General features: G+C 44.8%; 1 protein-coding gene across 1 annotated transcript in view; it reads right to left on the reverse strand.

Moving 5' to 3' along the window:
* The window catches only part of SLC7A1 (solute carrier family 7 member 1), a 91183-nt gene that overhangs the window by 10179 nt on the left and 65569 nt on the right, over positions 1–15435 (reverse strand). The window contains exons 8-11 of the mRNA XM_077484082.1: positions 14429–14531; positions 14115–14323; positions 11571–11737; positions 6502–6610 (exon numbers count right to left, since the gene is read on the reverse strand). Of these exons, the coding sequence (XP_077340208.1) occupies positions 6502–6610; positions 11571–11737; positions 14115–14323; positions 14429–14531 (588 nt within the window). The remainder of the gene's footprint in view (positions 1–6501; positions 6611–11570; positions 11738–14114; positions 14324–14428; positions 14532–15435) is intronic.

Here is a 15435-nt window from a genome sequence, read left to right on the forward strand (position 1 = left end):
ACTTCGTACTTGGTGGCAAAACCCTTGTTGGTAATCACAGGAGGTCAGACGTTTCTTGTAGTTGGCCACCAGGTTTGCACACATCTCAGGTGGGATTTTGTCCCACTCATTGCAGATGCTCTTCAAGTGAAGTTTTTGAGGCTGGCATTTGGTAACTAACCTTCAGCTCCCTCCACATATTTTCTATGGGATTAAGGTCTGGAGACTGGCTAGCCCACTCTAGGACCTTAATGTGCTTCTTCTTAGACCCTCTTCTAGGGTTGTCACCGTGGTTGTTGCTCCATTATGGGTAATGAAGAGTATAGCAGGGTATTTCCACTTTTATAGAATCCGATGGGTTCTCAGTGCTTTGGTGATGGTCGCTAGGTTGCGGCGGCATTGAAGGGCGTGTCTGAATAGATCAGGCAGGAACTGAATTGTCACATATACATCTGGTAGTTGTTCAGCTTTCCTGAATGATGTCATCAGCAATTCCTTCACGTGGTAAAAATGTACCCTTAAGAGGACATCCCTGGGCACATCAGTAGATGGAAAAGTTGGGTTTTGGCAGTCTACTAAAGTATTAAAGGATGCAGAGTACTCCCCCATGGTGTGTTCCACATGATCTACCCTTCCTCCTAAAACTTGCACTTCCACTTGGCACAATTTCACACTGGACACCAAGTCAGCCTGCAGCGATGCCCTGAGTGACAGCATCATATCCGTCAGCACGGTGTCTGACACAGGCCTGTGTTCTGTAGTGGGAAAATCTGATATGGGGCCTGGCACCGAGGTGATTCCTTTGGATGTCTGGTGCTGCTGGATCTCTGGGTGGAGAGTGTTTGTGAGCTTTTGATTTCACTGGGCTCCGAGTGGTTGGGCTGGAGGTGGTGCTGCGACCCCGTTTGTGCCCTATTAGTATTGTGCTAGCCTCGGCCCGCCAGTGTTCTCGGTGTACTGTGAGGAGCGGGTGCCGACGCCATTTTGCTGCGGTCATCCTGCGGCTGTTCCAGAGATGGATGGAGGCGTTTTATAGCTGCTAGGGTGGTGGTGGGCTCGGATGAGTGCGGATCCCCCCGGTGGCAGAGCGGAGCTCGTGGATTAGACGTCCATCTTAGAGCTCGGTTGCCACATCCCCAATGTGCTGCTTCTTGAGCCATTCTTTGTTGCCTTGGCCATGTGCTTTGGGTCATTGTCATGCTGGAATACCCATCCACAACCCATTTTAATGCCCTGGCTGAGGGAAGGAGGTTCTCACCCAGGATTTGACAATACATGGCCCCATCCATTGTCCTGTACCCTTAGCATAAAAACACGCCCCCCCCCCCCCCAAAGCATAATGTTTCCACCTCCATGTTTGATGGCGGGGATGGTGTTCTTGGGGTCATAGGCAGCATTTCTCCTCCTCCAAACACGGCAAGTTGAGTTGATGCCAAAGAGCTTGATTATGGTCTCATCTGCCCACAACACTCTCAGCCAGTTCTCCACTGAAACATTCAGATGTTCATTAGCAAACTTCAGACAGGCCTGTACATGTGCTTTCTTGAGCAGGGGCACTGTAGAATTTCACGATGTAGTGTGTTACCTATTGTTATCTTGGCAACTATGGTCTCAGCTGCCTTGAGATCACTGACAAGAGTCTCCCGTGTAGTTCTGGGCTGATTCCTCACCGTTCTCATGATCATTGAAACTTCACAAGGTGAGATCTTCCATGGAGTTCCAGACAGAGTGACATTGACAGTTTTGCGTTTCTTCCATTTGCGAATAAGCGCACCAACTGTTGTCATCCTCTCACCAAGCTGCTTGGCGATAGTCTTGTAGCCCATTCCAGCCTTGTGTAGGTCTGCCATCTTGTCCCTGACCTCCTTGGACAGCTCTTTGGTCTTGGCCATGGCGGAGAGATTGGAATGTGATTATTTGCTTCTGTGGACAGTATACAGGTAACAAGCAGAGATTAGGAGCTCTCTCTCAAAAGGCAGTGCTCCTAATCTCTGCTCGCTACCTGTATAGAAGACACCTGGAAGCCAAAAATCTGGCTGATTGATAGGCGATTAAATACTAATTTCACTCATTAAAATGCAAATCAGATTTATAACTTTTTTGAAATTCATTTTTCTGGATATTTCTGTTGTTCTGCCATCTCTCACGGTTAAAATAAACCTACTATTAAAATTATAGACCGATCATCTTTGTCCGCAGGCAAACTTACAAAATCAGCAGGGGATCAAATACTTTCTGTTCTGGCAGTCCATGTGTTGAAATGCCACCAGTTCCCCAGTCACCTAAGGTTATTTAATCTCTACATGCAGTGGTTCATTTTGCCTTTGTGCATTATGTAGCAACATGCAATCCAGAGAGCCCCATCATTCGGTACAGAAGAAGGTATTCCACTCCTCTGAACTGTTGAATACCTGTAGCAGCCAGGGAGCAGTGGTGGCCTCACCACATAGGCTGTCAGAAAGTAATATCTATTTTTTCTTTTTAGAGGAAGAGGAGGAGGAAGACCTCCCCTATAGAACCCTCCTATAAAAAGTACCTCCGTTTTGTAGCAAGCAATGAACATCCAGAAAGGGGACGAGACCTTTGTGTCCTGTGATGTACTCCAAGAAATGGATTTTATAGGCAAGTGAAAACATCCAGTTTTCTTTGTCATACTTCACGGGACACAGAGCAGGCTTTAAATCCATGTCACAAAACAATGTACATGAGGGGAGAGACACACAGAAGCCACCATCAGGCCCAAGGACACAACACACTGGCCAAAAGAAGGATTTACAGTGGCCCTTCCATCCACTTGGTTAAACCTTGTAAAAGGTATGTACTGAAAATCAGGTTGCAGCCTCGCAGGCATGAGCCACTGACGCCCGATAATAGATAATCCAGGAGACCCAGCACTCCTAATAGAGAAAGCCTTTGCGTAAAAAGGCAGAACCGTACCCTTTGGGCCAGGGGTGCCCAACCAATGGCCCGCGGAGCCCTCTGATGTGGCCCGAAACCTCATGTTCTGGGATAGCAAGACCAGATCGTGGGTTGCCGACCTGCCATCCCAGACCATCCGTGTTTTGAATGAAGCTGGCGGTAGAGGAAGCAAGTGGCTGCAGAGCAGAGCCACATAAACCGATGCTGCCTGCATATTGCTGACTCCTGTCACAGGTGGAGTGATGAGTGAAGGCGTGGCCAAATGCATCCGCCTGGGACAGCAACAGCCTGCAATACCTGAATAAAAGATTGTTATTAAAAGGTACATTACTAGAATCAGTGTATTTATGGGCATATCTGTTGGCAGTGGTTACTGGGCTACTTTGAAACTGATCCACAGGTGCAGCACAGCGTGCCTGCGGGTGACCTGCACCGAGCCATAGACTTCTGTTATATTACCTGCAGGTTTGGTGCGCTTTCAGAAAGTGCGCCATTTTTGTAGGATATAATGGGATTCTATGGCAAAGTGCAGCTAACCCACAGGAAAGCCACAGCTCCACCTGCAGTGCTGATAAACCGCAGAAAATCAATGTGAAAGCAGCCTTAGACACAATCGGACCCTCCATTCACCTCTACGGAGCAGCAAATGTAAATTAACTTGTGTTAATTTACACCCGCCTACCTCCAATCCGATCAAAAAACAAAAAAAACCCAGGTGGTAATCTGTCCCCATCCATCTGATCAGAACGGAGGGCCCAAAGAGTAGAGCGGACCAAGTCCATTCTGCATATACAGAGTGGACATGAACCTTTCAAATGCCCGCTCCGCTCATTGTGGCCTTCAACTGGTTACCATATCGCTTAAGTGGCCCTCTCTCCAAAAGGTTGGGCACCCCTGCTTTAAGCCAAATCCACTGTAAAATCCTCAGGAAGGATAAATAACGAATCCGCCTGCCTTACCGTTACTGAAATCTTCAAATAAACCTTGACAGTCCGAAATACATCCAATGTGTGCAGCATTTCTCTCTGGACAACCGATGACCAGGGTAAAAACTAAGGTAAGGATGTCCCGATTCAAATGAAAACTCGAAACCACATTTTGCCAAGAAAGATGGATGAGGACGCACAACCACCTTGTGTACTGGTGGAGAATTAAAAATGTCTCTTTACTGTCAAGGGCTGCCAATTCTGACACTCTCCTTGCTGAGGAGATCACAAAAAAACAAACAAAAAAAATACACACCTTCACAATAGGACTAACGGAATCTCACCAGTTGGTTCAACATTGGTTTCTACAAGACAGACACGCCCAAATTCAAGTCCCATGGACACAGAGGGGGCTTAACAAGCATGACCATATGGGTTAACCCCTGAAAAAAAAGTATGCATCAACAAATAAGCAATAGGTCTCTGAAAAACAAAATGGGGCAGATATCTGCCCTTTAATGGTGCTTAAAACCAAATTCACTTCCTCCCCTGATTGGTCACATTTTGACTTTCCTCCAAACAGGCATTCCTGGGGATTAAACATTCTGGTCTCACATCAGAAGACATTAGACCTCCAAGCCCTATGGTCAATCTTTCTGGAGCAAGATTTTCTGGCCTTTAGTAACTGGCCCAGAGACTACTTGATCCTTCAGCCAGGCTGTTGAATAACGCGACCATAAAGCAGAATGCAATATTAGCCTTTGAGACAGGAGACCTAGCCAAGCCAAAAGGGGCCATCTATCACCAGGTTCATGTTGTTGGCATACTATATTATCCTGGGCCAAGCTGGTGACTTAAAAAAAAAAAAAAAAAAAAAAAAGAGAAACAGCTCAATTAATACCGGGAGAATCATCGGCTTGCTCACAGGTTCATCAGCAATACATAGGGATACACAGGCCTTCACACTGCCCCTAGTGGGCAGACAAGGAAGACTTTCTAGGGCTAAGCAAACTGACCGTGATCCCCAGTTAAATGGCCACTCACCCATTTCCTGCCGCAGGATCCAACCACAAGGCCACAGATCCAACCTTCACCCATCACAGCAGGCGCTGTCACAGTGGACTTCCAGGGACTCTGTCCCCTTTACATTTGGGGCCCACTGTCGTGGGCCTGAACAGCAAACAAACTGAACAGGGTTTCATAATGCAGGGTCCAACGCCAAAAAGCCACATTACAGGCTTTCCCCACCAAAACTTCCATCTTCATCGCAGCGAGGCCCAGGAACCATCCAATTCAGCATCACAGTTATAACAATCTATCTGGCCAACCAGTCTCCTGATCCCTGCTGGAACCACTTGAGGAATCTGGTAATACAATACAGATTTATACTTCAGTGGCCACCACCTTCAAGACAAAATGGAGGTACTGCCTGTGAGGCATTAAATAGGGGAGGACTTCCTGTCCATTTACCTATAGGCAACACATAACTCAGCTAGTCATGATGAATAGCCTGCTCTGTACCCCGTGATGTATGATAAAAGTAGTAAAAATAAATAAAACCAACACACACACACACACACACACTATTGCTGTGAAAGGGTACTTTCAAAAACAAACAGGGGATTTTATAAAGAGCGTTTGTGACACTCTTTAGAATTTAGTTTCCATACGCTAAATATCAGTGTTGGTGACAGACTCAAGTACCTGTGACAAGCACCTTGGTCCCTTCCGATACTACAGAGGTCACCGATAGGGCAGTGCTAAGAAGATTATGGCTGAGCGGGCAGTGCCGGTTGGGAAAGCTGAGACACTAGTTCCCCATCAGGTCCAATCTCAGTGCGATTGACAGCAGGCAGATCCATAGCCAATACACAGCCTGCTAATAGCTACAGAATTCGCCCTCTGCCTGCTGTCAATCATAAACAACTCAACTAATGTGGAACTAGCCACTGTGACTGCCAGAGTCACTATTTGCCAAGAGGCTGTGAATCTCTAATTCAGCCACATGACTTCAATTTTAAAATCTCATTGGACTCAGCTGAAAATAACCAAGAACAATCATCCTGGTGTGTGGTAGCTTTGTGAATTTCCTCCTGTACACGCATTTTGCTGTGTTTACACAAAATGCAAGAAAACAGATCTGTAGTGTACAAGCCCAAAGTCTGACAACGGTTGCTCAGTCCACCTGACCTTACATACCATTTCAACTTTGACAGTGCAGGAAAAAGCAGTTTAGGGAGAATTTCTAGGGATCAGACAAAGTATATATAGCTGCATAAGTGGGCAAACACAAACTTTTTATAAGACTGCTGAATTATTGTGAATAAAGATCGATTCAGAATGTTCCAATTGAGCAGGAGTTCTCTAAAATTATGGCTCTGAATTTTGCAATTTTTTTTCCCTAAAGGGTGTACCATTTCTTATTCACACGTGTACGTTATACCTCTTTGTTAGGTATACAATTAGAAACATTTCCATTTTCAGTATTCTCTCACAGAAATAGCATTTTCGAAAATGTGTAATAAAGTATTACTGTCCATAGTAACCAGATGCTTGATTTCTGACACCACAAATATTACCACTAGGCACCTGCCTATTTACATGCTACATTAGTAGTAGATTAATGCAAGAATAAATGAAGGACGGTGAATGTAAATTGCAATGTGCTAGTTCTTACCTATTACCATCCAGATTGCAAATCGTATCCACGTGCCTTTGTCCAACTGCATCATAAGGTAAACATTTACAAAGATGCTCAAAACGGGCAGCACAGGTAGAAACGGTACCTAAAGAGCAGAATACAACACATTTAAGGATAAGAGAAAGAATAAATACAGTGTTCATACTGGCTCTATGCTGAGCTCTTATTAGTTTACATGAAAATGTTCCATCTGAAAATGTATAAAGCTTGCTGTGTCAAATGTAAACGACAAGAGACTTTTTACCTTGAAAGCATCATCTTTAACAAGGATTACTCACTTCCATACCTTGTATAATACATGGAACTCTCTAAGTTGTATCATATCAGTTCAATAAACCAAATGTGACCAGGTACATCATATTTACAATATTATCCACATGCATTTATTTGAAACTTCCCACAATACCAGTGGGTTTAAAACCAGATTCAGTTCTTAGTTTGATATTTGAAATCTTAAAAAAAACACACACACACACACACACACACACACACACACACACCCACCCCTGCCAGTGTGCTTTTGCAAACTGCCATATGGTCCTGCTTGTGTTTGTGGGCAAAAACTTCTAGCAATTCAATGCAGGATAAAAAAAAAAAAATCAATCAACCCAATTACCAGTTGTACGCTGGGCTGTAGATTTTACAATCAATATGCAGAAAAGAATAGGATTTTTGTACTCACCGTAAAATCCTTCTCTTTCGTTCATTGACAGACACAGTACCTTTAATCTTGACCTTAGGGTTATATCACCACCTTCAGGAGAGGACTAGGCAGAACATGCAAAAACAGCAAAACTGCACAGTACCACCCAGGGAGCGATCCTACTGGCTATAACCCCTCACTCTGCTTCCAGCAGTTCAGGTCGTCAAAAAGCAGTGCAAACATTAATAGGAGGGGTGGATGCTGTGTCCGTCAATGAACTTCAGAGAAAAGGATTTTACGGTGAGTACAAATATCCTATTTTCTCTTTTGTTCAATGATGGACACAGCACCTTTAATCTTGACCAAGCAGTGTCAAAAAATGAGGGGCGGAAACAGCAAGAAAATAAACTCCACCCATAACAACCAGGACTCCTCAACGGAGGAGTTGCAACCTTAAACAGCCGCCTGAAAAACCTTGTGGCCGAAGATGCGCTCACATCAACCGTGTAAAATTTAGTAAAAGTGTGAACGAACGACCAGGTCGCCTCCTTACACACCTGGGAAACGGACGCTTGATGTCGGAAAGCCCAGGAGGCACCGAATGCCCTGGTCAAATGTGCCGTGACAGGAATGGGGGCACCCGCCCCCTTAAGGCATAAGCCTGAACCACAATCTGTCTGAACCACCGAGAAATGGTGGCCAACGAGACCGCCAGGTCCTTCTTCGACCCAGCCACCGATACAAACAGCGAGCCCGACCTCCAGAAAGGAGCCGTAGCAGACAGATACACCCGCAGAGCTGGAACCACGTCAACGGGACATAGGGATGGAAGCACAATGTCCTCATTTAGATGAAAGGTCGAAGCAACCTTTGGAAGAAATGAAGACAAGTTTCTGATCCACTCCTCGCTGCAAAAACAGCAGGATCCTGGAAACAGTACACTGACGCCACCCCAACTGCTCACACATGGAGATGTAGGCCTTCCACGTACGATGATAAATCTTCCGAGAAGAGGACTTCTGTGCCCTAAGCATAGTGAAGATTACTGAATCTCTGAAACCTTTCCAGTGTCAGCACTGGTACTATCACCCCGCACGGCAGCGGGTCCTGTACCGCCCCGAACAGGGCTTCCCAACGAGCGGGAAGAAGATGAAGATTGGAGGGAAAAAAAAAATCAGTTTGGTGGACAAGAAAGAAAATATCTTGTAGCCTGATGAAACCAGTTCATAAACCCACTGGTTGGAAAGTAGGAAGGTCCACCGAGCTGCAAACTCCCGAAGGCGACTTCCCCCACCCAAGAGTTGGGCGGGGCCAAACCTTCATGCGGCAACAGATTTGCTCGCAGGTTTGTTTGGCTTGCAAAACCAGGGATGCTTTTGTCCCTCAGCGGGTACCTTGTCGGGCTGGGAACACTTACCTGCCGACCCGGGCGAGCGAAAAATCTGCTTCCGAGTGGAAAAGGAGGGCCCCTGCCTATGGTGTGGCTCCTTACCGTTCCTGGACTTTGGGAGCAAAGTACTGTTTCCCCCAGTAACATTCTTAATAATGTCATCCAGCTAGGCTCTACATAGCCTCTCCCCCTGGAAGGGTAAATCCGCCAGTGCTTCCTACGCAGACCAGCATTTTAGCCAAATCAGGTGACGTAGCACGACAGCCGATACTGAGGCTCTAGAAAGCAAGGGAGCCGTATCAGACATACTTCAGGCCCTGCACCAACTGGTCTGCCTGTTCCATGCAGACCGGGGAAACCTGTTGCTTCTCCAAATCAGTGCAAAAATTTTGCCTATTCAGTAAGAATCTGTGACACCAGGGCCGTGGCTAACACTGGCCGCAATGCTGACCCCATCACCATAAACATGGACCGGGCAACCGCCTCGGCCCTTCTGTTGGCAGGGTCCCTTCCACCAGAATCGTGATTACCTTATTTAACCTGGATACTGGGGGTCAGCACCCGGAGGAGATGTCAATTTTTTCATGAAACTCTCCTCAAAAGGGGTAATGCACTGCCATCCGTCTCAGGACCGAAAAGGTCCGCTGCGGGCTTCCCCACTCCTTGTAAATAAGCTTATCAAAATAAGTTAGGTAGGGAAACACCTTAGCAGTGCGGACCCCAAAAGGGACCGACACCTCTGTAGATGCCCCTGCCGTATCCTCCATCTTTAGGGTATCCCACACCACTGTGATAAGTTCTCCTACTAGCGCTTTTCCTGCACTGATCCGGACACCGAGTCATCCTCACTGTCTGAATGGTCCTGGTCCGCATCCTCTGAAATGTCAGAACAGGGGCCGCCTGCTACAGCGGGACCAGAGTCTGAATCAGAGCTTTCCCCAGAAGACAGTGGGGGAAGAGGGTGTTTTTTTACCCCCTTGCGTCCACATGCCGCTTCCACCCTGGCAACAAAGGACTCCAGGACCGCAGACAGAGCGTCCATAGGCACCACAGATGCAAGGGAACCAGTTGCAATAACAGGGATGTCTGGGGAAGAAGCGTCAGCTTCTGACGCCATGCTGATATACTCTCGCCTGTCACCACTAGGGACCTAAGGCAAGTCACACAAAATGCCCACCCTCTTAGCTGCCACAGACTGAGGGGCTCCCTGCAGGAATCACCACCTGACCCAGGTACTGCGCTGTGCTGCCGCCGTCTGCTCTCCCCTGTGCCAGCCACAAGGTGTTCTGTGCACGTTTCGCGATGTTCCAGAATGAACCAGCCACCCAGCGCTAGAGTAAAACAAACTGAGGCTACTAGAAAATGGCCACTGGCCACTTCAGCAATAAACGTTTGAAAGCACCAGGAAAATGGCCACCGGACTTCCAGAAAATGGCCGATTAAGGAAAAATGGCCATGGTTCGCACGGCAGCCAGCCCACATAGCATACACACAGATACCATGGCCTAAAACCAGGGAAAAAGACGAGCAGACCACCAACCGCCCAGCGCAGCCCCCTGCCGGGATCCAGAGTCCCCCCGGCCAGGTACATGCACTGCACCCCCTAGGCCCAGTCACACAACGGCCCATAGCATGGGGAGGAGGGAAAGGGAGAGAAGAAATGGAGAGACCCCTAGTCAACCTCCCAGGGAATGGCCAACTGCTCCATCCTGCCGAGACAGATGGAACCATACTTGCCCCTCCTGCAGGGACTGCTGGATGCATTCCACAGAAAAAGCCACCACCTGAGCAGTATGGAGTGGCTGGTGGCCACAGCACACTGTAACACGGACAGCAGTAACTCCGCCATATTTGTGCCCCGAAGCAGACGGGGCATGCCGTGGCCAACCCAGCGTGTAGCTAAGGTCTGCTCACGCTCGATGGCCAGGCTGGGGAGACTTCCAGGATCTATATTATCCAGCCTGTCACCCAGCCTGGCTGTTGATTGTAGATCACAGGAATCAAAAAGCAGAAAAAAAAATCCCAGGAGCAATGGTCCCCACTGGGAGCCAGGTCCTTCTACACTAGGCAGAAAAAAAACCGAGCTGCTGGAAGCAGAATGATGGGTTATAGCCAGTAGGACCGCTCCCTGGGTGGTACTGTGCATTTTTGCTGTTTTTACATGTTCTGCCTAGGCCTCTCCTGAAGGTGGCGATATAACCCTAAGGTCAAGATTAAAGGTGCTGTGTCCATCACTGAACGAAAGAGAAACTTTTTTGTAGAATCTTAATTTCTGTTCTTGGAACCCAGAAACTTTGTAGAGCTTTGGGTGGGGGATAAATCACCCATTCCTATGTCCATAGCTTACCTGTTAGCCAGACCCCCATTAGGCTCCGCTTTCCACAGGCCTTTATATATGTGAGCTTACTGATGCTCATCGCTCTCTCGGCTATGGGTAAGAAAGGCTGAATGTTGACAGAACACAAAAAAAAAAAAAAAAAAGTACAAGAGCAGGCATTGACCTGGGTTTTGTTTGTTTTATGCTGTAGACTTGTACAAAGCCCTCCTACACTGAAACGGTTTGCTGCTTTGCTGAGTAAAAAAAAAAAAAAAAAAAAACACACCACAACTTCCAAGGTAGGTTCAAATGCGATTGGTGGCAGTCAAACTTACTAGCAAAGAATTGTCGTTAAATCTCTGGGTGCAAGACAAGGAGCCTGTTGGTGGGCATTTGGGAAAAACACTTCGAAAAAAAAATTCCCAAAGCAAAAAAGTAGGGTGGGCTGGTTGGTTATAAAGTCTATATGGAATCATGAAGTCATAGGCAAACAGGCCAATATCTCTGTCTGCATCTCAAAATTTCATGTTTAACTAGCGAGTACTTTTTATATGAGATCATATAGCCCATCTACAATCCTGGGAAATTCTGAAGAGATCTCGACTGGGCGCTTTGCTTTGCAGTCACCTTGAGTGGAAATATGGCAAGAAAAAGGTCTAAGACATAAGATTTCCACTAAGTGTCACATTAGTTACCTTAAAAGATAGCTTGGTTTTGCTTTCAGGCTGCATCCAAATGATTACGGTCAAGAGGCAACATAAAAGACTACTGACAGCAAGAAGGGAGATCACTAAAGCGTTTCCATTTACCAGAGACTCCTGGCCGAGAACACAGACACAACAAAATATGATAATCAGCAGCCCTGAAAAAGAGAAAAAGTGCAACTTATTAGAAATTGGTGATGCTTTGAAACATCTAACAGCATTCTATTTGAATCATTTAAAATGGGCTTTACCTTGAATAAGAGCAGTGTGAACAGCAATCTTGGACAAAGCATTTGCAGAGCTTTCAGTAAGCTTTGTTGACACTTTTAAAGTATCAACTCCAGTTTGTAAATGTTTAACATAGATCCTTAATGGGAGCCTTGTCACTTTAAGACTTTCAACAAGCTTCAAGAAGTAGTAAAGTGATTGGATACCTAGAATAGTCACCCTATGAATGAGGAATTTGCAAATGAAGTTGCCCCTTGAAGGTGACAAAAAAGTTTAAAAAATAAAATAAAAATTATATATATATAGATATATATAAAAGGTGGCGCTAAGCATATACAAGTGAATATACAGTATATACCATGAACCAAAATCATGAACATATCACTGCAAAAAAACTAATAAAAAAAACAAACATATTGTTGAACATATAGCAGGCTAAAAAGTCCATTAGTGATAGTGTTCCCAACACCAAAACAATGCTTTTAAATTAAGCTTCCAGTTCTTCCACCGCAGGTGCTCAATGGACCAAGAGGTCACGTCCTGAAGACGCCATTTACGGTGAAATGTACACCGAAGCAGAGGATTTGTCACGTCCGGGTCCAGATTTGTCAACCCACAGCAGGCTTTACACCTACCAGTGGGATGCAATGCATGCTACTGCATTAGGAACCAGCCAGATCCATACACGCCGTTTTCCCTAGTGCCAGGCAGGCATTTTTACAGGTCAGTGCAACTTACTACTTTGTCATTACTTTTAAATTTTATTAAATATACTGCACTATGAGACTCTCTCGTCTCCCATGGAGTCAATTTTATGCCCTAGCTTCATCCAGAGGCTCCATTGGAGTGGAGTGGTGCTGGCAGTGGGAATACATTTTTTATTCCAAAATGCGTAATTTGACCTACCTTAAAAAGTGGAGTTGCCACCTTTCCATTGAGCATCTGCGGTGGAAGAACTGGAAGCTTCATTTAAAAGCATTTTTTTTGTGTTGGGAACACTATCACCAATAGACATTTTGGCTTGCTATATGTTCAACAATATATGCATTTTTTTGCAGCAATATAGGTTCATGATATATATACTGTATATTCACTTGTATATGCTTAGCGCCACCTTTTATGTATTTTTTCCAAGCTTCAAGAAGTGCTGAAGCTTGCTAACAGCTTGTTTAAAGTGGCTATCAGCACTCCCATAAATATGGTTGTAACATGTTTAGAATGTGAATTTAGCCTTTAACAAAACTATGTGGGGAATTGCCAGAGAAATAAGGGACATTTCCCAATACCTGTGGTATTACAGTCTCGGCAGGTTATCCTACAAACATTATATTTTATTATATAATTTTAGCAGACACCCTAGAGAATAAAATGGAGATTGCTGCAATACTTTGTGACACTATTTGCGCAGCAGTCTTACAAAAGCTATTTTTTGGGAGAAAATACACTTTTTGAATTCAAAAATAAGAAAAGATTAAAGTTAGCCCGATTTTTTGCATTATGTTACAAAAAGTAAATACCCATGCTTTAAAATTGCGCAAACTTGTGGAATGGCGCAAACTAGGGTACTTAAAAAGCTCCATAGGCGGTGCTTACATTTTTTTTTTACAGGTTACCTGTTAAGAGTTAGAGGTGATCTAGTGCTAGTGTGGTTTTAAACACCATTTACATAGGAGGGCGTGATTTGTGTATGTGTTTTTGGAGGGACGGGATGCAACAAAAAATATATATATACAATATATACATTTTTTTTTACCTTTTTATACTGTCCCTTTAAAAAAAATGTTTTGATCACCATTCTTCCTATTACAAAGAAAACATCAGTTGTAATAGAAATAAGCAGGACAGGGCCTCCTTAATGCGGATCTGGGGGGTCAAAAAGACCTCAGGTCTCACATTTGCACTTAAAAGCAATAAAAAAAAAATAAGTAAATAAAAATTTTTTTTTTAATAAATGTAAAAGGGGGCCCTTTAAAGGCAAGAGGGTGGAAGTGATGGTTGACTCGGCTTCCTGCCCATCAGTCCAGAAGGTCGGATCATTTTTGCAACTACCAGCATTTCCGGTAAGCGGGGAATGGAACCTGCCCCTGGGAAAAATTTTATCTAAAAGAGGATCGCCCACTGGGTAAAAATATGCCGGTGTTATGGCAGCTATCTGCTGCCAAAACTATTGTACATAACGTCAAAATAATGACGTATATATACAGTGGGCAGTTCGGAATCGGGTAATTCTGGGAACTGCAGTTCTTCTCATTCAGATCCCACTGGGTTGCGTTTATGACAGTAAAGAGCTACAACCCCATCACTCACCTACACCACCAGCTGCACAATTTACTATGGCTCCCGATAATCTGGTTGGTTCAGAGTTTGCTGGGCAGAACAAAGATTTGAGAGTCAGTTTCTCATCTTCTCCCAGAAACCCGGCCTGAGACTCACTGGTACTGACAGACTCATTAATATCTGGCTCTTCGTTTGTGCAGGCCATTTGATAAGCCAGATTTGGCTGCTCTGGTTGATACCTGTAAAACAAGGGAAAAATCCAAATAAACCAGTTGCAATAGCACCAAGCATGAAACTACATGAAAAATCTTTCCATACAATATATACAAATACTCTGACTTTACCTTAAAACTAATACACAGGCAGCGACCAAAGAGTAGGCTAGAAGTGTGCCAATGGACATGAGATCCACCAAATCTTTCAAGTCAAACAGAAATGCCATCAATGCTGGAAGAGAAGAGACAATGAAAATTTTTAGTTTACGGTAATGTTTTTTTTTTTTTTTTTTTTTTTTTAGCGATTGTAAATCTTATTAAAAAAAACAAACAAACCCCACCACAAAAAAAAAAGTTATACTTACCTGCTCCTTTTCTACGCTACAGTATATCAACCTCAAAAAAGCTTCCAATATTGTAGCGTTTTTAAGTAAAAGTATATATTTTCCAATATGCTTACATATCCAAGGGAAAGAGCACACATCCATACATAGATGGCAGCAGAGAAGAGGAGAAAGTCGAGATTGGGTGCCTTTTAGACTGATTGTGGTGTGGTAGTATCACAATATGGTGGTTTTTGTTTTATAGGTCTATGAGGTATTATTAAAACAAAAAGGTGTGACAAGCAGTGGAAGAGAAAGTGACACTGGATTGTTGCTGAGCACAAGTGCGATTTGACCAATTATACAAGAGGGGTCTCACTATCTGGTGAGACAATCACTTGAAGGATGGGTCATTAACTAGTTTACGACCAGCCGCTGCAGTTATACTGCGGCAGGTTGGCTCCCCTGGGTGAGCCGTCATAGCTTTACGTCAGCCGCTTTAAGAGCGCTACAGGGCCCACAGAATGTAAATAGACAGATTTCTGTTATGTCAGGGGTGAGGAGACGGATCTACTGTCCCTAATGCTTAAACAATTGGTCTATTTCCCCAGACAGTCCCACCCCAACCCGCACCCCTCACCCCTAAACCAGTTAGAAACACTCCCTAGGTAACACATTGAACACCTTGATCACCCCTAGTGTTAACTCCTTCCCTGCCAATGAGTAATCAGTGGCTATTTTTAGCTCTGATTGCTGTATAAATGTCAATGGTCCCAAAAAAGTGTTTTGCGCAAACCAATATATATGTATTGC

This window comes from Lithobates pipiens, unplaced genomic scaffold (assembly GCF_037356315.1).
Source record: "Lithobates pipiens isolate NorthernLeopardFrog02 unplaced genomic scaffold, aLitPip1_a1.2 Scaffold_16, whole genome shotgun sequence".
NCBI lineage: Eukaryota > Metazoa > Chordata > Amphibia > Anura > Ranidae > Lithobates > Lithobates pipiens.